Source organism: Engraulis encrasicolus, chromosome 18, assembly GCF_034702125.1.
Source record: "Engraulis encrasicolus isolate BLACKSEA-1 chromosome 18, IST_EnEncr_1.0, whole genome shotgun sequence".
Classification (NCBI taxonomy): domain Eukaryota; kingdom Metazoa; phylum Chordata; class Actinopteri; order Clupeiformes; family Engraulidae; genus Engraulis; species Engraulis encrasicolus.
Window position 1 is genome coordinate 13,109,565 of NC_085874.1, and position 27,332 is coordinate 13,136,896.

At 43.6% G+C, this 27,332-nt stretch overlaps 1 protein-coding gene across 1 annotated transcript in view; it reads left to right on the plus strand.

The window, feature by feature from the left end:
• Positions 1–27,332, plus strand: part of fig4a (FIG4 phosphoinositide 5-phosphatase a) — a 131,255-nt gene that overhangs the window by 64,101 nt on the left and 39,822 nt on the right. Inside the window, exons 15-20 of the mRNA XM_063223065.1 lie at positions 416–564; positions 868–1,034; positions 22,126–22,264; positions 24,153–24,211; positions 26,477–26,624; positions 27,035–27,115. Coding sequence (XP_063079135.1) covers positions 416–564; positions 868–1,034; positions 22,126–22,264; positions 24,153–24,211; positions 26,477–26,624; positions 27,035–27,115 — 743 coding nt within the window. The remainder of the gene's footprint in view (positions 1–415; positions 565–867; positions 1,035–22,125; positions 22,265–24,152; positions 24,212–26,476; positions 26,625–27,034; positions 27,116–27,332) is intronic.

A 27,332-nucleotide genomic window follows, 5' to 3' on the forward strand; every position in this document is an offset into this window, starting at 1 on the left:
CGCTTTCGTCTTTGTGTCAAAACTGCGATAACGGTGCATTCAGATTGGTTTTCTCTGATGATGGAGCCCACTGAATTTGCATGGGTGAACGTGAAATGCATTGTGGGGACCGTCTGCTCCGTTTCCTCCATCAAAAGTTCAGAACGTGTCAACTTTGGCCATCTGGTAGCCAATCAGAAAGCATATAACACACGAACAGACAACCCCCATTCTGTCAGAAGCGCCTTCCATCAACCACCAACGGAGGGTGTCAGTTTGAACGAACAGTAAGACAGTCGGGAGAAGTTTCAGCTTCAAATAGTCCAAATGAGAGACAATTTCACCGCCAACCTGTAGTGACGGATGCATGTTTATTCAATTCCTCTCCCCTTTTATTTTATACATTTTCACACCTCTTCTTCTATGCTACAACCAGACCGGTGTGCTGCGGACCAACTGCGTTGACTGCCTGGACCGCACAAACACCGCCCAGTTTATGGTGGGAAAATGTGCTCTGGCCTATCAGCTCTATGCACTAGGGATGATCGACAAGCCCAAGTTGCAGTTTGACACTGACTGTGTCAGGTATGTAAATGAAAATAAAAAAGGGCAGCCACATTTTACACCACATGGATCATTCTAGTCCAAATCCATGTGTATGCTAGGAATTTGACCCTAGACAGTTGAACAGTATGTTCTGTCATCTATTTCACCATGTGCGCTCTTATGGCGTTTGTTTGTCTGCTGATCATACTTGTATGTATTTTACTTGTCTTGTATATATCGTTTATTTGTGCATTTTCTTTTGTGTTTGTATCTTGAGTGAATTTCTGTTCTCGTGTGTGTGTGCGTATGCGTGCGCGTATACATGTGTATGTGTGTGCGCAGGTTGTTTGAGGAGCTGTATGAGGACCACGGTGATACGCTCTCGCTGCAGTACGGTGGCTCCCAGCTGGTGCACCGGGTGAAGACCTACCGCAAGATCGCCCCCTGGACGCAGCACTCCAAAGACATCATGCAAACCCTGTCGCGCTACTACAGCAACGCTTTCTCGGGTAAGACGCGCACGCGCACACACACACACACACACACGCACTCATCATGTGAACTCTCACACAGACGCAGAGACGCACATGTACAGAGACGTGCGTGCACACACACACACGCAGACACACACACACAGACACACACACACACACACGCCACCCTCATGCAGACACACACACACACACTCATGCAGACACACACACAGACACACACACACACGCCACACTCACGCAGACACACGCACACACACACACACACACACACACACACACACACACACACACACACACACACACACGCACACGCACGCCACACTCACACAGACACACACACACACACGCCACACTCACGCAGACAAACACACACAGGCACAGAGACACATAAACACACACACACGTACACACACTGTTGAAGTTTACCGTCTTGGTCTCTACACTTCTTGCTTCTTGCATGTTCAAAATCCGAGTCAAAGGAATCAAAAACTCCAAAAGCCAAATTAATCTATTTATTTTCTAAAATTACCAAATAACAAAATGACCACCACTGGTAATGTCCAGAATACCAGCAATGGCCCATACACACTAAACACTACAGCTTTCCAGAACTGCAGAGTCTACTACATAAAAATGACAATGACAGCGAAAACATTACGGAACGTTCCGGAGATCCTAACCTTCTCTCGCCCTGACCCATAACACGTATTGAGTTCGGGTGGAACAAAATTAGGAACTACTGAATATCCCTATCTGTTGGTATTTATGGTTTGTGGGTGTATGGGTGTGGTTATGTGTAAGCAATTACGTGATTTGTTAGTTAACCCAGAATATGCCTAATCTGTGTCGATTGTAAGCTGCTGTCTTCATTCCGGGTGGGCCTTGATTTCATCCCTCTAGGTCTTCATGACCTCCTCTGTGGACTTCCTGAGTTCTGTAACTTTAATCAAGCAATACACATACAACAGCACATTCTTTTGACATATTTGAGGGTCCTTGGTTCTGAAAAGATTGAAATCCAATGTTAGTCGTTTGCCCATTGTCACCTACTCCTGGCCTCCTAAAAAGGATTAAGTCAAATAGTTTCGCTTCTGAGTGACATCACTGTATCCTGTGTCCTAGAAAGAATGATACTTCAAGGAGTTTGGTATGGACTTCAGACTTATTCAGAAAATAAGCAATCAGTTAATCAAACATCACATGACAGGCTTTCAGCTTGTCTCACAACAATGTTTGATGACCTCTGTAGGCTCTCCTAAAAAGAATGGGCAATTACTCAACACCCTCATCTCATGATTGTCACATGGGGTCATTGGTCCTACTCAATGGTTTGAGTGCCCATCAACAGAAAACAAGACACATTTATTTTAATGTTTTAATTATACCCAAATATTGTAGAATTTCCTTGCAAACACAAATGAATTAAGCCAATGCATTAATTTTTAGCACCTCAGAATCTAGCCTATTTTCCAACAACACACACACGTACACACACACACACACACACACACACACACACACACACACACACACACACACACACACACACACACACACACGTACACACACACACACACACACGTACACACACACACACACACACACACGCAAAACACACACACACACACACACACACACACACACACACACACACACACACACACACACATACACAGACAGGTGCACACACATACACAGACAGGTGCACACACACACACTCGCAGCATTTTTGAAGCATCTACTGTGTGGAGAAATGCAAAAAAAGTAGCTCCCTGAAACTCGTTGACTTTTCTTTTTCATAGTCTTTGCTTTATAACTATACTGCCCACTCATTTTTGTCACCGTTGGTTATATAACATACCGTACACGAAGCGCTCACATGTACAATACACGCTTAGACACAGACACGCACACACAAGCATAGTCATGCGGACGCACATACTGTACACGTCCATGCATACACACATACTCATACGTACTCATGAACACAGACACACACATACACACACACAAACACACAGAGAAATATTCCCATAAGCACTCCATCATCTAAAAGATTTCCCAATCTCCACTAATCACTGCTGGTGAATATTTAATACTTTTATGCATTATGTACACGAGCGAGTCTTGATCATTTTCTCTCCTTGTCATCCATCATCAAAGTAAAACTAATAGCTGCGCAAACACGCACGCACGCACGCACGCACGCACGCACGCACGCACGCACGCACGCACGCACGCACACACGCACGCACACACACACACACACACACACACACACACACACACACACACGCACACACACACACACACACACACACACACACACACACACACACACACACACACACACACACACACTACCCCCGCAGCAAGGGTTTATACATGCTGGCAAAGTCTCCTTGGAGCTTTGAGAGGTTTTCACGTTTGTCCATAATTACAGAAGGGGTTGGATGTAGTTGCCAGGGAGCGAGAAAGGTTTTTAAAATGAAGACGGCGTTGTGTGCCAAACTGATAGTGGACATGCACAAACAGAGAGGTAGTCATCAATTCATCTCGGATCAGAGAAGAACATGGTTAAAGGTGCACTCTGTAAGATTTGTAGTTGTTTATTTCCAGAATTCATGCTGCTGATTGACTGATGTTACCTTGTTCATGAATACTTACCACCACCATCAAATTCTAAGTTTTCATTATGACTGGGAAAATTGCACATACATGAAAAGGAGGATCTTCTCCATGGTCCGCCATTTTGAATTTCCAGAAATAGACATTTTTTAGCTGCAAAAATAACTGTACTTGGGCCATACTAGAAAATGTTAGTTTATTACTTAGTTAACTTCCATGAATAGATCAAATTTGGCAATAGGCATCCCAGTTTCAATGAGTAGTATAGTTGCAGTACCTTTTTTCACCATTTCCTGCACAGTGAACCTTTTAAGTATGGAAATGCAGTGGACCGTTCCTTAGCAAGCATTTATTCGCAAGCATTTCTTAGCTAACAAAATGTTAGCATTAACAAGCATGTATTGGCGTATTAGGTTTCATAATATACTGCTTCTTGCTGTTGTCTTGGTATTGAGTCTTACGTACTATCAGTCCCTCCAGGATTTTGCGCTGGGATTTTGTGATTTTTGCGGTCAAAATGTCTGATTTTGTGGCGGCATTTTCTCATTTTTTGCAAAGATTTTGCGGCATTTTCTCATTTTTTGCAAAGATTTTGCACCCCTTTCTGGGTTTTTTTGGTAACTGAAAACCACAATCAGTCTAAGCAGGCTTAAGACAAAAGAGAGAGAGAGATTCAGAAACACACTTCCTATATAATAGAATAATAAAATATTGACAATAATAAAAGATTGTCAAAAACTGCCAGAGCGTCTTATAAGCCAGTGCGTCCAATGTGTAAAAAAAATCATGGCCGCGACACTCATAAATCTCTGTCGATATTTTAGAACGACTTCGGGGGAAAACGGGACTGCGCGTTATGAAAAAATACTTGTGGGTATAGCCTACCAGTAGGCTAATGAAGAGCGTCGCGGGGTACAGTAGCCAGGTTGTATGCAAGCGTTACAATGTCACCTGTTGGAAGACGCGTCTCTCTCTCTCTCTCTCTCGTGCTCGTATTGCAAGCTGTTGCATATTATTTGCTTGATGCAGAGTTGTGATGGCATACACGCTCTCGTTGACATGGTTGTGTGCATGGTTGCATGGATTCGCAAGACTTTATTGCAATAACACAGTGAAAGCTTGGAAGGGCCGTTCACTTATCTCGGTGTCCTTGACTGAAACAAGTTGCAAAACTCCACACTTCCGATCGAATCCTTAGCGATCGGCACGTGATTGTTATCAGAAGGCTTGTGCCTACGCATAGACATAGACCCTTAAATTACAAACATTAGCGAACATTGAAAAAAGATCAGACAACGACCGTCGGGTAGCATGCTCATGAAAGCGACAGGGGAGAGTGGAGAAGTTGCGCAAAAATGTAACGTAAGATGTTTGCTACTGTGCGACAGCACCGCCACTATTTCATGACTGCATACACTTCTTCGTCATGGATAAATGGGCAACAATAGGCTACTTTTTCCGCTAGGATTGCACTGAAAAGTAGGCTACTGCTGTTAAAGAAAGGTCACGGCTGTGCAGCACCGACGCCTGCGTGTAGGCTATGTGTGAGGGAGGGGAGGAGAGGAGCTGCTGAGATGAGGGTCACGACTTGCGAAATAGCAGGCAATTCTTTTTCAATGTTTCAGTGACATATTAACAAAAATGCTTCCTATTGGTTTTCGTCTCCGGTGGTATTGTAGTCACATTTTTATTTTTTGACGAAAATATAGCCTAAATCAATAAACTCCACAGAATGTTGAAGGGGTCAAAAGGGGAAATTTTGCGGGGAAAAATGCGGCTTTACAGGAATTACGCGGCATCGTGAAATTATGCGGAATATCATTGAATTTGCATGAATCCACGCGATCGCTGAATCGCGAAAAACTGGAGGGACTGACATACGTATATGGACATAATGGTTTGCTGATATCAGATTGGGTTTGATGTGGCACATTGCACTAATGGCCTGGGTTTTTTCCTGGTCTCACCCCATCTCTCTCTCCCTCTTACACACTTCCTGTTGCTCATCGCTGTCTGCAATGAAGGCCCACAACGCAATTAAAAATATATTTAAGCTGGCAGTCGACATTATTGACTTGACACCTTCATTTCCCCCTGGTACTCTACTCTACTCTACTATCGTTTAAGAACACAACTTCTGTTCCCTATGTGGCCCAACCAAATACGGCCTGACTTATTCATGTCAGTGGAGCCAAATGGGACCCTCTCTATGAAACAAATTGTTAGACAAAGGGCTGGTTTTCAACATGGTGCAAAACCAGACCATTTCTCCGAAAAGAATGGTAATGCGACGGGCAGGTTTTCCTGGCTAACAACATATTGCAGTGTGGACCAAGGGATTTTCAGAAGGGGTCATTGCATGTAGGGTTACCATGACATTGGACAGAGTTTGTGCTCTGGGGACCCTGTTCACCAATTAAGGCTTCTAGGAAACAGTAGCTTTTAAAGCAGGAGAACACATCCAGAATAATGTGGGGACATGGTCAGATCAAAGTGAACAAATACCTTTTTCACGCACACCCTTAATTTTTCTTAATGCCAAGGTCGTCTCCAAGGGCTCCTCAGGACACCTCCTTAATTTCTTGCGGGATTAATAAAATGTACTCTACTCTGATGCGAACTGAGCCTCAAATACACCCACAGGATGTAAATCCTGTTGTAAACCGAAATCTATCCATTAATACACTAATCAGACCCACATACACCAATGGGGAGTGTATCTATGTTCCCACGGCCCAGTGGTCCCATATCATCAAGACTTATATTTTATTTTATTTTTTTTACATAAAATGTAGGCTCAATGGTCCCACAGCCCAATGGTTCCACTCAAAACCTTTCCCTAAAACCCAACTTCATTACAATCACGCCTAAACCTAAGTCAGTCAACACAAAATATCTGGATAATACCACTAAACCACAATGTAATGTCCTCTAACCATGCTCTTGCCCCTAATAATTCCCTTATATTATCAGCAATGGAATCATGCCTACACCTAAGTCAGTTAACACCAGCAATATAATACAAGATGCTTACCTCTGTGGGAGCAATTGGCCTAAAAAATAATTGAAAAACTTTGTGATGTGGGACCAATGGGCTGTGCGACCATTTGGCTTTGGGAACATAGGGCTGACCCCCACCAATGCACGCACCACCATGCATCTCTAAGACTTGCATAACCTTCCATAAACTTGCAGCACTGTCTTGCGTCATGGGCACACCAGTATATTCAAGATTAGGTGCTATGATGGGTCTGCAGATCCACCTTGAAAATGATGGGGACGAAAGGTTGACTTGCATAACAACCATTGCTATATCGGTCAGTGCTAGTGGGAGGTTCCTTTCAGAGACTGTTGATATCGATGGCCTTTGTGCGTACACAGTGGTGTTGGTGTGTATGCTGCCTGCGCCATCCAATGTGGTCAGCCGCCCACCCTTGTTAGGAGAACTGTCTGCCTGACGGACATATCTGTTCTGTTGGTGGATGTAGTTGCCATTTATGATGTAGATGGGATTGGTAATCAACTTAAACAGTAATGAAATGACCTACTTCTGTCGTGTGTGTGTGTGTGTGTGTGTGTGTGTGTGTGTGTGTGTGTGTGTGTGTGTGTGTGTGAGTGTGTGTGTGTGTGTGTGTGTGTGTGTGTGTGTGTGTGTGTGTGTGTGTGTGTGTGTGTGTGTGTGTGTGTGTGTGTGTGTGTGTGTGTCTGCCACAGTCATGGTTCTTTTCAACAGCATAAACACACTGGTCATTAATCTCCCGCTGTATTCGAGTGAGCAGATTCACTTGAAGTGGGTCAGACTTGTTATCTAACATAAGGTATAAAAGGCATGAATTCCTGGATGTTGCCACTCTCTCATACTGATTTGATTAGTATGGAAAACAATGACGCACATGTCTTGCAGAATACATAACCATAAAAATGTACCCATCATAAGTTTTCTTTAGCGTGAAAGGTATGGACATTTTAACCCTTTTGTAAATGTAGGGTACTGGTCCACCCACAATGACTTTTAACCACTGGTCCATTATTTAAGGACATGTGCCAGCCTCTTAGAAATTCGCCACAAGATTAAAGAATTAGACAAGAGTGACATGATCTAATGACGCGGCTGGCAGAATGTGTTGCAGTATAATGAGTTCTTCCACACACTATGTAGACTATGTTAGTCCCTGCTGCTTGCACTTAATAAATGGGCCATTCCTTACCGAGCAGCAAATTCGATCACAATGATTGGATTGTGTTGAGAAAATGGTGAATATGTCCAGATTGATTATGGTTTCATAAAAGGAAAATTGACCATGCAAAATGTATTGTGCCCTATTGCATGAGTAATATCTTTGGGGATTGGGTCATCTGAGTTATGATACTATGATATAAGTCTATTTGTGTTGTCTGCAGAAAAACGGCACACGCACACACGCACACGCACGCGCACACACACACACACACACACACACACACACACACACACACACACACACACACACACACACACACACACACACACTCACACACACACACACACACACACACACACACACACACACACACACACACACACACACACACACACACATTCTCGTAAATCAGCGTTGCTGTCCCAGGTCTCGTATCGGTAGTTCTTGTTCGGGAGGATGTTGTGTCCAGTACCGTTCCAGTAAAAAATCGTATTCTCTGTGACTGAGATGCGACAGGCAGACGTTGTCACCACATAATACAGGTGGACTCGGGCTGTGTGAAGGGCCAAAAAACCCTTCTGCTTCTGTCTTTTTTTAACAAATGTAAGAGAAGTAGAGATGAGCAGTGAGCAAAAAACAAGTCTTGAGGACATTGGTGTCCACAGACAAGGGCCATCTCCTCGTCTCCCTCCCCCTGAGCAATGTGCAGTCTTCTGGGCACAGAACATTCCTTGCTGCTGCCACACTCTCTTTGAAACCTGCGTTATCGGAAGTGGCTAGCAAACAGCCTATCTCCCACTGCGACCTTTTGACCTTGGACTCTTGCAAGGCATTATAAGACTCTATGAAGGTTCTGCCAGCCTAGAGCCAATGGAGCCTATTTAGCAACTGTTTCTGCTAGTATTACCATTACTAGTACTGCTATGGATAGTAATACTTAACATTTTTAGTAGTTTATTTCCAGAATTCATACTGCCCATTCAGAAATGTTGCCTTTTTCATGAATACTTAGCACCACCATCAAATTCAAAGTATTCTTGATGACTTGGAAAATTGCATTTTTCATACATGAAAAGGGGGATGTTCTCCATGTCCGCCATTTTGAGTTTCCAGAAATAGACATTTTTTACCTGCAAAGCACGCTATACTTTGGTTATACTAGTAAATATTAGTTTATGATTTTGTAAATATTAATGAAAATATCAAATTTGGTAATAGGCAGCACAATTTCAGTGAGCAGCATAGTTGCAATACCTACTCTGGCCACCGTTCTACACAGTGCACCTTTAATACTTTGTATTATGATGTGATGATCATACTGATAATACTTTCTAAGGCAGATATGAACAGTCACAGTAAATAGTCAAGAGAATTTCATGGGTACATAAAAATATTGACAGGGCGAATCCTTGGCCGTGGTTTAAGCGCCCTAGGCACCGCTCTGTTATGCCGGGAACAGATTCTGGCCTGAAGTCATTTCCCGAAGTCATTTGCTGTTGCCTGATTATCATAGACATGCAATCATGCCGAAGGTGTTGTGTCATTAGGAGGGCACAGCCTGGCTGAAGTTGTTGTTGAAGCATACTGCAGCCTTTATGCAGGAGTTCAGAGCTCAGCCAACTAGCAAACTAGCACAACTCTTATTAACTCTCCTATATCTTCTGATGCTCAGATAGGCCACATAAACGTTAGACCTATAAAGTACAACTCATAGAAATAAGACAAACAAGTTGAGGGAAAAGGAGGGAAAAAAATAACTTAAAAAATAATTTGGTCCCTTTTATCCATCCTGTGACTCAAAGAGACTTTTCCTGGTTAAATAAATAAAGTAAAATAAATTAGTTGACCTAAGCGTTCCTGGATAGAGAGTTCTTTGTAGAGAGCTGTGAACTTTTGTAACACTGCAGCAGTGTCGTCAAATCAAACAGTCAGAGCTTGAGCTGAGTGAAGTCATTGGCATGACAGTACAGCATGTGCCTGACTTAAGCGACTCACCTGAGACTGACTGCTGTTTAACATTTGTGGTTATTAATGCATGTGCATCCTGAACAGGGTGACCGTGGCCTTGGCACGGTGTTCACAGTGTTCAGATCAGGTTATCCCATCATTAACATGGCCATCAGATCAGGTTATCTCATCATTAACATGGTCAACATGCTCCTATGAGAGAGACAGACACAGACACAGACACAGACACAGACACAGACACAGACACAGACACAGACACAGACACAGACACAGACACAGACACACAGACACACAGACACACAGACACACAGACACACAGACACACAGACACACAGACACACACAGACACACACAGACACACACAGACACACACACAGACACACACAGACACACAGACACACAGACACACAGACACACAGACACACAGACACACACAATGTAGGTAGCAGATATTTTTGACTAACATGAGCCATGAGAGTGAACATCTTTGCCATTGTACAAATATGGAGCCAAGCCTACATTGAGGAGAGTTGTTTTTGCAAAATAGCATCAGCACATTTTTTTTTCACTTTAGCATTTTATTATGCTAAATGACTGTTCAGACGTTCTGTCATCTGTGTGTGAATTCTTGTCATTCAAATATTCTGACAGCATACTTTTGAAGCCTATATAAAAAGCATTTTACAACACAATGCTATGCAATGTCCAATTCAAAAATGTCAATTTCCCAAACGGACATACGTCTTCAGAGAGTGTGTCCAGTAACAGGAGTCCTTTACCTGGCACAACTGAAGATACCCTATAACGAGAGAGACACAGGGAGCGAGACACAGGGAGCGAGACACAGGGAGCGAGACACAGGGAGCGAGACACAGGGAGCGAGACACAGAGAGAGAGACACAGAGAGAGAGACACAGAGAGAGAGACACAGAGAGAGAGACACAGAGAGAGAGACACAGAGAGAGAGACACAGGGAGCGAGACAACTAGTGGCACCTGGTCAAAGGAATAGGAAGCAAGGGGGGAGGTGGAGAAAGGGAAAGAGACAGAGGAGGACAAAGACATTCGGAGAGGCAAGGGGGGGAAAGAGAAGAGCCAGAAAGCAGGGCTAATTTGTGGGTCTGGATGGGATGTTGACCCAGTTGTTGTTTTCTGACCTTGCTGACAGTCATGATTGAGTGCGTGGGGCACGGATGGGCTGCAGCCTCCAAACACAGCTGGAGGTCAGGGCAGAGGAAGGAGGGAGGGAGAGAGAGGATATGGAGGTAGACGGGGAGAGAAAATCTGCAGATGGAGAGAGGGAGAGAAAAGACAGAATCAGAGAGATGGACACAGAGCTGGGGATAGAGGGACAGGTAGAGAGGGAAAGATATACTGTATGCCTGTAGATAGGTGGTTCTCAACCTTTTTTGAACAAGCGGCCACTTGATTTCACCATAAGCCTGCCAACACCCTCCTGACCTCATCATAAGCCAGCCGTAAGCCTGCCAACACTCTCTTAGTTTTACAAAACGAAATGGGCTACTGCCCTCCAATGGTAGCTGAGCATACATAGTACATGTACAATACAGGTACACATGTACATACATACAGACAGGGACTAGAAAACAGAAATGTGATGTTGACCTGAGTTAGAGGGAGAGAGAGAGAGCGCGCGAGAGAGCGTGAGAGAGAGCGAGAGCGAGATGAAAGCAGAGGAAAGATTGAGAGAGATGGAGAGGAGCAAGAGAGAGAGACAGAGAGGGAGAGAGGGAGGGATGGATGGATGGATGGAGAGAGAGATATCTGGAGAAAGAGAGAAAGAGAAAGAGAGGAGGACCTGATTGAAGAGATGGTAAGGCAGAGATGTGAAATCTGGAATAGCAAAGAGGGGAGTCGGTCATACAGCCAAAGCCAGCCCATCCCAGCGGTGTGGTGTTGTGTTGTGTTGTGGTGATTACTGCTGTCTGCTGTCACGCTGCCCCGGTCTTCTTCACCCACTTCTTGGCCTCTCTTGCGTCATACCTGCATATTCACTGTGCCCATCTTAATGCTGCCGCCAATTTACCCATCTTTTTTATACCCTTCGCCCCCCATCTCACCTGCACCCAAAAAAATACTTAACAGACATGACCTGTTTTTTTTGTTTTTTTTGCGCATGTGCTTTTTTCTCTTTACCTTTCCACCTTTTTATTTTCCAATTTGTGTGGGTTTGAACTCTCCCCCCCCCCCTTTTTTTTCTTTTTACCTTTCCACCTATATCAGTTCTATCTGTCCCCAATCATTTCTCTTCATTTTCACTGAATGAGGGGATGGCTTCTGGGTAGAAAGAGCACTCAGTCATATGAAATGGGAAATGGAACATTACCCTACTTGCTTGTACCGCCCTTTCATGCCTTTGTCTGACTTTCTGTTTGTCTGTCTGTGTAACACGGAACAAGGTGATTGATTCCACTCTGTGTGTCTGTCTGCGTTTCCCCCCTGCTTATTAGCCTTGGGGTTTTTTGCTAGTAGCAAATCAAGTCAAACTCCTCAATGGGTCAGCTTTTCATTAATCAGATTGTGTCTGTTTGTCTACGGCTGCCTCTGTGCTGTCATTGATTTCAGTCCTCAGCAACTCACCGGCTGTCTTTGTCCAGTTCTATCTGTCTTCGTTTACTGTCTTTCTGTATTGTTGTTGTCATTGCTCTACTACAGTTGTTCTCAACCTAATGTATGTCAACCCAAGCCTCCCAAAGCCCTCTTGAGGTCATCATAAGCCAACGCCCTCTTTAGTATTAAAAAATAAAATAGACAAATGCCCCTAATGGTAACGAAGCACCGCCCCACCTCAGCTGTGTCCGCTGTCTAAAGCCCCCCTAGGGCTCTCAAAGGCCCTCAGGGGGACTATAGAGTGGTGGAAGCACGACACGAATGTGGTTGTGTTTCGGGAATATTCCGGAACTTGTTTGAAACCGAACAATATTCTGTTTAGAACCAGAATGATCTGTGCATGTAACTGCGCTGCATTGTCCTGAAACTCCCGCTACCGCTACTCTCTTTGTCCAACTCTGCCTACCTCCCCACCCATCTGTGTGACTGTCTTTGTGTCTGTCTGTCTCTCTCGCTCTGTCTTGTGTTCATTGTTCTGCAACTCTCAATTAGCCTGGGCGAAAGCCAACTGTTGACTCCGTCAAACAGTCTGGTGAAAGCTAAGATCCATGAAGGTTTGGAGATGGTCTGAGCTTACTCTGCCATTTAAATTAATTGAACTTCCGAATTCAGATAAAAAATTCAAATTGTGCTTTATTAGCATGACTGTTACGATATGGAGTTGCAAAAACATACAAATAACAAGTCGAGTGACAAGTGTTACCTAAACCAATCAGTGACTGACTTCGCCGGTGAGTTCTCGCTGATTGGCTAAGCAGTGAGCGAACCGAGCTAGGAGGCTTTCGCCAGACTATGTGCGGAGCCTAAATCTTTGGGTGGAAGTAGATATGTAGAATGGCGTCGCCAGGCTTACCCTCAATAGTTGCTGTCTTTTTTTCACTTCTGTCTGCCTCTCATGCCTGGCTGGTTTTAACTGGGCGGCAGTTCAGCGTGCGCGTGTGTGTTTGTGCGTTTGTGTGTGTGTTTGAGCGTTTATGTGAGTGTGGTCATCCATCTGCATTTCCATTGGTCAGTAGTCCATCTTTGTGTTTGTCTCCGATATTTATGTCTGTCTGTCTGTCTTTTTCCTACATTTGTTTGCATTTGTATGTATGGCTGTATGTCTACCTGTCTGCCAGTCCTGTGATGTTGATGTATTATAGATAAATGGTAGTAGAAGTATAACATGTTGCTGTCTGAGCTGGAAATTTATCCACACTGTCCTCATACAACCATGTGTGAACCATGTGTGCGTGCACCTGTCTGTCTGTCTGTCTGTCTGTCTGTCTTTCTGTCTGTCTGTCTGTCTGTCTGTCTGTCTGTCTCTGTCTGTCTGTCTGTGTTTGTGTGCATTCAGTTGATGTGTGTGCATTCAGTTGATTTGTAAAATGACGTAAAAAGTGTTGTTAGAGCCATAATAAAAAAGATTCTGCTGCTCATTTCGTATTTTTATTTGATCAGTATATTTTATATTTTATAGTATATTTATTATTAAATATCGCTTCATTTTATTAAGATATGCATGATTATGGTAATTTCATGCTGAATTACAGCTCTTTTGTGTGATGAAGAAGGTCAGAGGGCAGCAGTCTGAAGAAACTGCAGCTACAGGTGTCAGCAGCCAGTGCTGTGTTCAGTGCCGCTCTATTCCCAAATGATAGACTCTGACTCTGGCTTAGCCCATGCTGCTAATGCCTCCCTGTCGCCGTAAGTGGGGCTATGTGCCTCTGAACCTGGGAACGTGAGTGTGTGTGTGTGTGCGTGTGTGTGTGCACGTGCGCATGTGTGTGTGCGTGTGTGTGCGTGCACTTGGCTTTATCTATTTGAGTGTGCTCTCAGCTTTGTGTATGCGTGCGTGCGTGTGTCAGGGATGGAAATAAGCAAAACATTTTACAGGCGCCCGGATTAATGCTGGATTATACGCAGCATCCAACATCAAAGGTTTACACAAACTGGTAATTAAAAGAGTTATTGGCATCACAATAACTGAATTTATGACCTGAAACAAGTATTGATCAGAAAATGATCTTACTTGGCATTACAATGTTTGGAATCGTTGAATATGAACTGGTAAAAATGGTGACTGGTATGAATTGTGAGTGACTGGTAGATTTTAGAATCTACTGTACCTGCCACAGTGACTGGTGGAGAAAATGTTAGAATCTACTGTACCTGCCACAGTGACTGGTGGAGAAAATGTTAAGTTCCACCCTGGTGTGTGTAGTGTTTGTGTGTAGTGTTTGTGGGGTGCGTTAAGATGTGTGGATACAATAAAGTCTGAGAGTCCGAGATAATTGTGCAGTTGTTCACTCACACTGTCCAGACTAACTCCCCCTCCTCTCGTGCTGTCACATAATTCATATTTCTCCTGGTATTCTTTTGTTAGTTTTATTTAGTTGCGCGCGTGTGCATGCACGTGATGTGCCTTTTTGCCTCTGTTTGCTTCATTTTTTGGAAGTCCTGATGGAAGCTTGTGCATTGGTGTAGACACTTTGGTGTGTGTGTGCGTGCGCGCGCGCGTGCGTGTGTGGGCAAGGACATGTATAACGTACCCTGGAAGTGGTGTGTGCGTGCCTGTGCATACATGCTTTGTTGTCGCAGTAAGCAATGTCCTGCTGTGCGTGTGTGCGCGTACGTGTGTGTGCACGACACGTGCATGTATGCGTGCGTTGGCACAGTAAGCAATTGCCTTCTATATGGGTGCGACTGTGAGAGGATTGAGGGTGAGACTGTCGTAATAATTAGGCACCATTAAAACCTGATTACGCCAGTAATACACACGCAGGCCACACGTGACCATTGACAGGAGAGGGAGACGGAAGGAGGGAGTAAGAGAAAGGGAGGGAGGGATGGATGGATTGGTGTACAGTGTGAATAGCAGATGAGTAGATAAGGGAGGAAGATGGGAGCAAGAGAGAGAGAAATCTATCCATCTTCATATCTATATTGATAGACATAAATGAAAGGCACATCAATCTACAGATACCATACAGTCAGAATAATTAGTATGTGATTCCTTACTGATTTTGTTGGTTAGCCTACTAATAAAGCCTTGATCCGTCTATAGCTTTAATGGTAGGTGTACAGGGAGAGAGAGAGAATATCAAAAAGAAAATCTGGAAAATAACTTGCACTAATGTATTTCAATTCATTTGAATTTCATTGAGGGAAATTAAATATTTGAGCCCTCTAGCCAAAGACAAAGTAATTGTTCTCTAGGACAGAGGTCAGACACTTCTTTTAGTTGATGACAGTGGTTGTGCACTTATCAGAAGGGATTTTTGTCCCCTTTTCTTTGCAGATCATCTCTAAACCATTAAGAGTTACTGGCTGTAGCTTGGCAAATGGGAGCTTCAGTTCCCTCCAAATGGTTACTGTAGGGTTAATGTTTGGAGATTGTCTAGGTCACTTCATGACCTTAATGTGCTGGGTCATTTCACGTGAAATCAGACACTTTGGGACCCGACCGACCCGGATTTCAATCATACTTGGTGTGACTTTTTAGTAGCAAGGTAGCACCCCAGAACTGCATTGGTTTGAATCTGACACTAATATTAAGGGAGAAACAGACTAGGAAAGGTTCACATGTGAGAGTAGGACACTATACATTCAGCCTTGAATATATCAGTCAGTGTTAGTCACAAAAAGATGCCTGTGGTGCTGTTTCAAAGCTATTTTCTGGCTCTACATATTACACAATCAGCTTGGAATGCAACAACTCTCAGAATATGAATTATGATAAATTGAAAAATTAAAAATTGAATATATAAAAAAGCTACATTTTAAAATGGCCAGTTCATCCATTGCCAGTTTGCCACAACAGAGATGTACCATCATGAAGCTGAGAACCTGTTGAAAAGGTTTGAATCTGCAAGAACTATTCCAGGTACTCAAAAACTACACAGCTTCTGCCCATTGTCAATGGACACAGTGGAAGTTAGGCAATTTTCAGCATTCAGAGAAGGCAGAGTTGAAAGAGTGAGCTCAGTAAAGGAATGAGTTACATTTTCAAGCATCAAAGGGTATGTTGTAGCTGTATATAATGGCAACTGATGGCTAGCATGTGTTGAGGAATGTATGCCGAGCACTGGAGAGGTGAAACTGAACTTCCTGCATCCTCATGGACCATCTCCATCCTTCACTTTTTCCCTTCAGACCAGATAGACTTGTCATGGATCATCAGGATGTGCTTCTGGTAGTGGAACCTGTAACTGCAACGGGACATACTTATACATTATCTACAAAAGACACAGCTGCTGCTTCAAATGCACTGGTAGAGTACAAAATGAGAGTGTAGCCATTGATTATCTCTTTAAAGTACGGTAAAGGGAGGATGGCACAGGTACACAGAGAAGGAATGTTCAAACATTCACATATCATCATTTGGTGTGTATAAATGGACATCTGCCTTAGTTTCTGAAACCTTTGACCATGGACACTGACCATTTTTGTTTTGTTTTTGTTCTGTCATGTGATGCTACTATGGTATTACCATATTATTAGAAAGTGGTCTGTATGATGCCATATTTGTGAGTCAAAATCTCTCTGAAATGAATAACGAACCAAACACCAGCATTTGAGGTGTTGCTCATGACATTGCCGGCTATGTTTGGACAAGGAACTGGCCATTTTAAAATATAGCTTTTTTAGATATTCAATTTTTAATTTTTCAATTTATCATAATTCATATTCTGAGAGTTGTTGTATTCTAAGCTGATTGTGTAATATGTCAAGCCAGAAAGGAGCTTTCAAACAACACCACAGGCATCTTTTTGTGACTAACACTGACTGATATATTCAAGGCTGAATGTATAGTGTCCTACCCTCACATGTGAACCTTTCCTAGTCTGTTTCTCCCTTAATATTAGTGTCAGATTCAAACCAATGCAGTTCTGGGGTGCTACCTTGCTACTAAAAAGGCACACCAAGTATGATTGAAATCCGGGTCGGTCGGGTCCCAAAGTGTCTGATTTCACGTGAAATGACCCTGCTTCTTCTTGAGCTACTTGCGTGTTCCTTTGGAAAAATCTAGCGTTTGGTCCACTGACGCATATACTATATGGACAGCGGGCTTCTATTGTATTCCATTCAATGGTTTTGAAGCATCTGCGAGTGATCTGCGAGGATTCTTCCGGCCTAAATTTCCTGATTCTACCTTAGCAGCGAGACGGAAGGAGAATAGTAGAAAAATGATTGTGAACAGAATGCAGTCTGGGAGATAAAAGAGGAGAATGGGGAGGATGAGTGAAAAACAGGCTGTGCAAGCAGAGGGGACACCAGGCACGTGTCTTATACTGTACATCTTCATTACTTCTCTCCACCCCCCGCTCCTCCTCTCCTCACTATTTCCTCCCTGTCTCCGCGTGTGTCTGAATGCCTCCCCTCTCTCTATCTTTTATTCTACCCCTCTTCCTGCTATATTTACAGCAATGCTTGCGCAGTCACGATAGACACGTGTGTCCAGTGTTCTCTCTTCATGGGGATGGGAATGTGAGGAGGAGCCTGCGGGTCATTCACATATGATCCTGGTGTCTTTTGGAAATGAGCGGTTGTGTGAAATATATGATTACATCATATTATCCCAATAGGCCAATGAAGAATCTAATGAAATCTCTCTCTCTCTCTCTCTCTCTCTCTCTCTCTCTCTCTCTCTCTCTCTCATTGACTTCAAATGATGGTGCAATACATGTTCTTCATGTCTCTCACCACATGTGTCCTTACCGGATCTACCAAGACTGATCACAGTAATAAAAGATATCATACCACTTTTGTCTCACCACTTAATCGCATGCACACACACACACACACACGCACACACGCACACACACCCACCTCCCATTTATTTGTGTCAAAGGACGTAATGCCACTTCCTCTACAAATCACTTTTTTTAATATGTTGGTGATGAAAAGAATGTGCAATGATTCCAATCAAAAATGTGTGAAAAATCAGGCTGGCGATCTCACAGCAAACATAAAAGTAGCTATATCTCTGTTTCTAGGGGAAAAAACAGCTGTATCTTCTGAATCGAAGCATGTAGAAACAACATCTTAACACGCACTGTCAGCTTAGCATCTTGCCGGACGGACGGTAATTTGTGGCCAGTTTTCCCAGACGTGTGTTATCTGCGCATTCGAACATGTACAGTAGATTACGTTGCCGATGGACATTTATACACACGGTTTATACACGGACATTTTCAAGTCAGCTTTTAGCCCCACCGTAGCCCATAGTCACTGTATGTAGGCTACCCAGGAAGCAAATCTTGCAGCTCCGATACCATGACTGGTTACATTACAGAGTAGTACAAGGCAGGATAGTACACTTATGTTTTTAAAGTCCCTAAATAGTGTTGTTTTGATTTCCCACCTCTCACGTTTCATGGGTTGTTCGTGCCATTGCATTGTTACAATGCAAGCTAGCTTCCAACATTATGAACGCAACAATTGGCTATCTACAACCAGAACCCCACGAAGCTAGGTAGCTAGCGACATCTTACCTGGGTCATTCCACGTCAAATCAACAGGAGCCCGCGCACTTAGGTCTCAAAAAATTCTGAAAATATTACCAAGTGCACCCATGGTACTTAAGAGAAACACTGTAAATTTATTTGAATGTAAGATGTATACTCTCCGTGTTACAGCCAATTTTACTGAGGGACGGGGTGCCCATTTTGTTCACACTCTTTTTCTTGTCAAAGTTCACAAGCCCATAGCACAAGAACTAAACCATGTAGGAAGCTCAAATTTGGCATGCTGGTACATAGATCGGAATCGTTTGTTGTAAAACTGTCAGTTTTGGTCTGCATGATCCTGCATCGTCATAGCATTCCCTCAAAGATGATACAAATTGTACTGGAGTTTTTGGCTGTGCTCTGTAAACTGTATTTTATCCAAGTATTTTCTATCCTGGGTATGTGCAAACTCGACCCATTGCAACTAAATAGAAAGTTTACTATGCTGCGGCGCTGTCAGAAGTCTAGCCAGAGATCTCTGGTCTAGCTGTCAAGAGTAGCTGATGCAGGCTGATGACGTAGCCGCCGCCTCTTTCTTCTGGTTTGAAAAAATAAGTGTGTACACATACAGAGAGCTGGAAACGACTGCGGCATGGCTTAAATTGATATCTCTACAACTGTAGCACATCTTAAAAGTGGGGACAACTCATTTATTGGCTTAGATCCAATGCCCCTACGGCTACCGTTGGGTGGATACCGTTTGACACAATATCTTTCGAACTGCACCAAATGGGAAAAAAGTGGTATCGGTGTGTAGAGTGATGTGTTTTATTCCAGAAATAAGGCCCCGCATGCAAAAAAAAACGTTCTTCCCCTTTAAACAAGGTATAGTATGTGTATGTAGCTGTAACGCCATACTCGGTGGCTCTTCAAAATCAATAATGGTCTAGATTGCCGGCACTCCAAGAAAATGTTAACATATTTATGGATATTTTTATAGCAGATTGGTTTTGGCCTCTCGTTTACACGTAAAGGGAGTTTTGAATATGCATTTTAAGTTGCACTGTGTAAGATTGTGGCCAGAGTAGGTATTACAAAAACGGTTGCGAAAACGGTAAAGAGAAAATCATATTTAATTAATTTAAGCTATAGGGCCTACTCATTTTAAAACATGTGCTGTTTAACCCATTGATGCCTAAGGCACCTGCAAAAAAAGGGTGCTCAATGCCTTAGCACTTTTTAACAAAAGCTGCCCTGAGCCCAGGCCCGGAGTGGACCCTTTTCTCAGTTCGGGAATTTAATTCAAATTCAGGCCACTCTGATACGGAGGACAAAATGCATGCCTCCCTCTTAGCATCTGACTTCCCAATTGGCTAGGCCTATTATTAGGCCTAAATGTAACAATTAAATTAAATGTATGCCTAAGTATTTTAATTAACTATTAAAAAGTAATGTAGGCTTCATAGACAATTATTGATTAAACAGTGGTTGCATGTTTCATTTGGTCTTATGTTCATAGGCCTATCATCATAAACATCTATTTTGACTAACTCTCTTCCTCTACCTGGCCCTACTCCTGCCCTCATCTGGATCATCTGCTGCGCTGATGTTAGAAAGCATTCCATAGGCGAAAGAAGACATTTCATATTGAGTTGATGTTTGCGCACCTGTGGAAATGCTGCGCGCTATAACAGCGAGACGAAATAGGCTACAGTTGCAGAGCATGACGGCGACTTTCAAACTGTCTATCAAAAACGGCAAATGTAAGGATTCCGTTCGTTGAGGATAGGCCCTGCACACTGCAAGCACGGGATGCGAACGTGTCTGCATGTATTCGTGGCATTGTAACTTGAAAATAGAATAGATTCCCGCGGTCGTGAAGCCTTTGTATAAGGTACTTGTGATGAACAACGCTCACCTGGGCACGTCCACACACACACACACACACACACACACACACACACACACACACAGCGAGAGATCCGCAGATTTTTTTTTTTTCACTTCTGATAATGCACTGTTGGTATAACACCAGTAGATTTTGCAGCACGTCCCTTAACAAATCTGTTGTACTCCACCAGAATGCAAATGGCAACGGTAATGGGGGGTGACGCGGTGACTGGTTTCTGTACGGTCGCGGTCTTCTAAGGACGAGTGTCAACCTAGCTTCACTCTGTTGTGACTTTGACAACCGCTGAAATAACTTTGGAAAAATCGAGACTGAAAACACTTAATGCTCCTCTCTGTTGTGACTTTGACAATCGCTGAGATAACTTTGGAAGCATCAAGGCTGAAAACACTCTGTGCTCCATTCGCCCATGAGACCTACATCTGACCTTTTCTCTCTCCTCGAATTTTCTAAAGTTCTAGCTGCTTTGAGAATTCAAAGACTCAGAGTTCATCCTTGGTTGAATGCCATTTTATGTCATTCATTTATTTGCACAGCTAGTGGGCAAGCACATGACTTTGTACTCTTACAGCAGTGATCACGTTTTCATCAAAAAAGGTGCCCCCTGACCCTTGTGTGGGTGTCCAGTCAAAATCTCTTCTTCTTACAGTCTTTACTCATGTGTACTTTTCATATGTCCTCCCTTAACATCTCTCACGTTTTCTCCCTCCTCATACCTCCCTCCTCTACCTCCTCTTCTCTCTCTCCCTCCTCCCTTCCTTTCCTTCTCTCTCCCTCCCCCCACTCTCCTCCTCTCTCCCTCCCTCTCTCTCTTCCCCACTTCTCTCTCTGTCTCTCTGCCTCTCCCTCCCTCTCTCTCTACCCCCTCCCTCCTCCTCCACCTTCCCTCCCTACCTCTCTCTTTTCCCCACTTCTCTCCCTCCCTCTCTACACCCCACCCTCCTCCTCCTCCGGTCCTCTCTCTCCCCTCCTCCCTCCCTTCCTCTCTCTCACCGTCTCTCTGCCTCTCCCTCCCTCTTTACCTCCCTCCCTCCTCCTCCCCATCTCTCTCCTCCTCCCTCCCTCTCTCTCTCTCTCCCCTCTACTTCTCTCTCCCCCACTTCTTTCTCTCCATCTCTCTGCCTCTCCCTCCCTCTCTACCCCCCAACCTCCTCCTCCTCCCCTTCCTCCTCCTTCTCCCAACTCCTCCTCCCCTCCTTCCTCCTCATCTCTCTCCTTCTCCCTCCCTCCCTCCTTCTTTCTCTCTGTCTGCCTTCCCCTCCCCTCTCTCCTCCCCCTTCCCTTCCTCCTCCTCCTCCTCATCCTCCTCCTCCTCCTCCTCATCCCTCCTCCCTCCTCCTTCTCCCTCCTCCTCTTCAGATGCGGATCGGCAGGATGCCATCAACCTCTTCCTGCAGGTGTATCAGCCTGCGGATAACAAGCCTCACCTGTGGGAGCTGCCCACCGACTTCTACCTGCACCAGAGCAACACCCTCAGCCTGCTGCAGGAACGCCGCAGGTGGGGGGGCCCTCTACTTGTGTGTGCGTGTGCGTACGTGAGTGCGTACGCACATGCGTTTGTGCATGTGCGTGTGTGTGTGTGCGTGCGTGCGTGCGTGCGTGCGTGCGTGCGTGCGTGTGTGTGTGTACAATCATTGTCTTTGCCTCTTTACATCTTTCTTTACTCACCCCCTCCTCCCCCTCACACACACACACACACACACACACACACACACACACACACAATTACTCATATTTACCTGCATGTCAACCTTGCCTTTCTTTATATGAAGAACACACTTTTCACGAAAGTGGGGCTGAGACCAACTAGTGGTTCACAGCTGGTGGTCTTTGAAATGAGGAAATCAGGGGGGGTTAGAGAACACAAAAGAGATGGAAACTGGAATGGAAGATGGAAATTGAAGTGGTAGTAGACCACCTGAGGTTGCTTTCATTCTGATGGTCTACCGTATCTCTGTCTCTGGAACAGCAAGTTGAGACTTCATTTACTGGCTACTAAGCAGCACTTCAACCACCCCAACCTTAGGCCGGCCGCACACTGGCTCCGACAGCACTGCGGCGCACTTTTGCTTCCGACAGAATTCGGACCCCCAAACCCAATTCCACACGAACATTGCATTGATAGTCAATGGGCGGCGCCGACAAAATAGAACTTTAGTCTCTAATTGCTATCCGACATCGGCGAATGTCCGCGGACATCGGCACCAGTGTGCATGGTTCTATTGAAAACAATGGAATCGAATTTTAGCTGAGCAGTGCTCAGCACTTTGTCTGAGCCGGTGTGCCATAAATGCCATTTAAGTACAATTTTCATAATTGTGTTTTTAGATCTTTTTTTAACTGCATTGGGGAAATTGAAGCCGGGCCAATGTTATTTCCTTACCAAATTCACCAAAACACTGTATTTTTTTTTTAACTGAGAGACACAATGAGAAGAGTTTATTTGAAAAGAATGTAATGCGTTTTGGGCTAGAGCCCCTCCAAGTGTGAGTTCTTCAGACCAGCAAAACAAAAGGGGCAAACTAGTACATATGGGAGGCGGGATGCAAGCATTTCAACATTCTGATTGGCTGCCATAGCTGTGACCAAAGCCCTCGAAAGTGGTGTCATATCCTCCGCATTCATGGGACCTCAGGAAGTTTTTAGCGGAAAAATGTGGCATACAATCCAATGGCGTTAGGGCTCTAAATTAGCCAACCGGGAAAATGCTGGTAAAAATTCAGTTTGGCTGGTAGAAAAAGCAACTTACCAGCCACTTTGACTCATTAGTGAGTGTTTGTTTGGCTAGTAAGATCAACATATCCATTTTGGCTGGTGATGGAAAAAAGTTAATTGAGAGCCCTGAATGGCTGAATTAAAATTATATTTTGATACAGTTTGAATTGTATTGCGGGCTTCGCACATGTTGTTAGTTTGTTTTTTATACAATTATTTGTACCAAACACCAAACGATATAGGATGTGTTTTTCACATTTTTCATTCAGATAACTTCTGTACAAAATCAATGTTTTTGCGTGAACCATCTAAATTTAGTTCCTAAAGCAGCATATGTAACCCAGCGCATCTAATGACTGGAATCAGAAGATATGTGCTCACTACAGTGCTATTAGATGATCCGGTAAGGTCTACGTCACGTCTGCTTTCGAGCTCTACAGCTCTTTGTCCCAAAGACCCAAAGAGCTGCAGTTCAACTACTACAAACTGTCACTGTTGCATGCTAAAATGCCTGAAGCTGTTTTGGGGCCTGTGTTGCATTCTGTTCAAATGAGTTACTTCCAGTGCTGTGGTCTTCTCTGAGCTGTTTGTACCTTTACAAAGCATTCACAAGTTACTGAATGCAATTCTGAAGTCTGTGTGTGTGTGCGTGTGTTCGTGTTCACTTACAGTTATACATACTGGTGGTCGGAAGGAGTCCTGACTTACCTGCCTGTTCCTTATGATGAAGGTACGTGGTCACAATAATATAAATTAGTGTAAAAATAATACCATCCAAGCATACCGTACATTTTAAAAGTCAATAAATCAAAAATGTTTTTTTCTCTATTTATGTTCTCTCTATTTCACATTTAAATATTACAAAAAAGACACACACACACACACACACACACACACACACACACACACACACACACACACACACACACACACACACACACACACACACACACACACACACACACACACACACACACACACACTTTCCAAGACAGTAGAGTAAAGCTCTCGTTTTCTCTTCCTACACACACAATATACACACAATTGCAAGAAGCATGCTCCAGCTTCTGTTTCTCTCTCTCTCTCTCTCTCTCTCTCTCTCTCTCTCTCTCTCTCTCTCTCTCTCTCTCTCTCTCTCTCTCTCTCTCTCTCTCTCTCTCTCTCTCTCTCTCTCTCTCTCTCTCTCTGTCAGCGCCAGCAGCACTAATGCACTCCAGTAGTATATCTTCCATCTGTTGTTTAGACAGTGGCAGGGGAGCTGTAGTCCGTCTGTGCCGTTCAAACAGAACACACCAACACAACCATGACGCTAGACCGCTTCCCTGAAAAAAAGAGAAAAAAATCGTCATGTTGGCGCGGGGAAGAGGCACGTGGCACTGTTGCACGAGCAATACGCTTGGCTTGTTGTGTTTTGAAAACAGTGACGGCAAGCATGAGCATGTTCTGTTGTATAAAAGTTTCACAATTATGAAAAAGACTAGGAAATATAGTAATACTGATGTGGAATTATACTGTGAATACACTGTAATTCTTCAGCCAAGGTGTTTAAGGACAAGAGTGTGCCAGGATTCAGAACACTGCATGCTGCAAGCATGCACCTTGAATGCTGATGGTCTTTTTAACGTTTTGAAACAAGCATTGATTATGTTCTGCCACTGCTTCAAAAAGTCGCACAACTAATCAACTCCACTATTTGAATGATTATAAATCACATTATATAATACAGTATTGTTATTCATACATTTAAGGGCAGCTCCATCCAGAAGCAACACTTTAAATAGTGTGTCTTCTTTTTTACCGACGAGTCCCGTCCAGGGTAGTAATAAGCAAAACATCACTAAAACTAACCAGTCATTGAAGATATTTTTTTTTTTTTTAAACTTACAAGTGCCCCATAACATGCTTATTAACTTTGTTAGCATACTTATAAGCTGCTTATTATGTGTTTATAGTGGTTTATTTTTTTTGTATTATTATTTACATCGGTACACATATCCATCTTGATATGCTGACTAATACTAGATATGGAGGCGTCGCGAAAAAAACTACATTTTCAAGATGGCTGCCATGTGTACCGATTTTCATGCTTTTACTCAAATAAAGTTACTCATCAGATGTTAACAACGTTAATACGCATGTTAACAAAGTTAATAAGCATGTTATTGGGCACTTGTAAGGGTATTACTACCTGCCTACTAGTGACTATAAACGCTTATTAGAAGAACCTTATTATAAAGCGTTACCAAATTTTTTTTTTTGCAGTAACAACAAACCAGCCAAAAAATAACCACCAAAAACTGTGCCAAGACCAAAGCAATTCCTAACCCTAACCTGTCTGTATAGCCTTTTTGTTTTGCCTTGCTGTGCTTTATCAACAGCAGTCACAGTAACCAATACGGTACGATAGTGGTAGAGGATTTTGAACAAACAAGTAGCTCTCGGGTAGCCCTTGGTAGCCCTCAGACCCAGAGAGGTTGGGGACCCCTGTCCTAAAGGCTAAAAGTGTGAACAACTTTCTGCGTCGTCCCACTAATCAAAATGCAGTGAGTGCTAAAATAGTATTTATTTGTGCTGCAATGCACTTGTAAAAAAGAACCTTGAAACCTTGCTGTCTAATAATAGTAAGGCTATTTTGACTGTCCTTTCAAAATCTGTTTTTCTCCTCTCCTAATTATCTCTTGAGTGAAGAGCTGAGCTCCCCTTTAATTCTGTTGGAGGCATTGACAATAACCAAAAAAACACACATCCATTTAAAACCGCTGTGGACAAAGGTACAAACTCGGAGCAAAACAAGAAAGAAAGTCTCATCAATTTTGTTATGATGATGTTTCAGCCGTACGACTTCAGATATTCAATGCACGAAAGCAATTTGTCACAATACTATTTAAGGTACTCTACAGACAGTTGTCCATGTATGTGAGTGTGTGCGTGCGTACATACGCGCATACGTGCTCGCGTGCGTATGCATACTTATCTTTGTGTGTGTATGTGGCAGTTCCCTGTGAGGAGAACCGTAAGAAGGTGCTGTTGAAGAGAGTGAACAGGTTTGACGAGAGCATCGACATCTACACAGAGTTCTACAAGCCCTACGAGCTCACCTCCTTCGACGACACGTTCTGCATCTCCATGACCAACTCCGCTCGGTAGGCGCGTGCGTACACACACACACACACACACACACACACACACACACACACACACACACACACACACACACACACACACACACACACACACACACACACACACACACACACGTGTGTGTATATATACACAGACGCACAGTCACACGCACTCATACATGCACACGGATACGGTCACACACACACACACACACACACACACACACACACACACACACACACACACACACACACACACACACATACACATACACACACACACACACATTCAATGCATGCCATACACTGCAGTTACAATTAGTGAGAAACATGTATGGCGAGCAAGCATTGTTTGGTCCTTGTGTCTCCAATATGAGCGGTCCGTTTTTCACTTGACCATGTTTTTGTTTGTGATATTGCCATATCGGTAGGGAGTTCATGCCCAAGACTGTGGGAGTGGATCCCAGCCCGTTTACCGTACGCAAACCAGAGGAAACTGCCAAATCAATCAGGTGAGTATGTTTATTCATCTGTGTATGTGTGTACTTCCTGCACCGTTATTTGTCTTTACACATACATGCGTGCGTGTGGTTGGGTGTGCGCACTACACGTGGTAGGGAAAAAGAAAAACAGACTAAAATTGACTCAATCTACTTCATACTTGAAGATTTTCCCAAACACTTATTACCATCATCACGTTGTTCAAATGTGCCTGGGCCCTCTCATTGG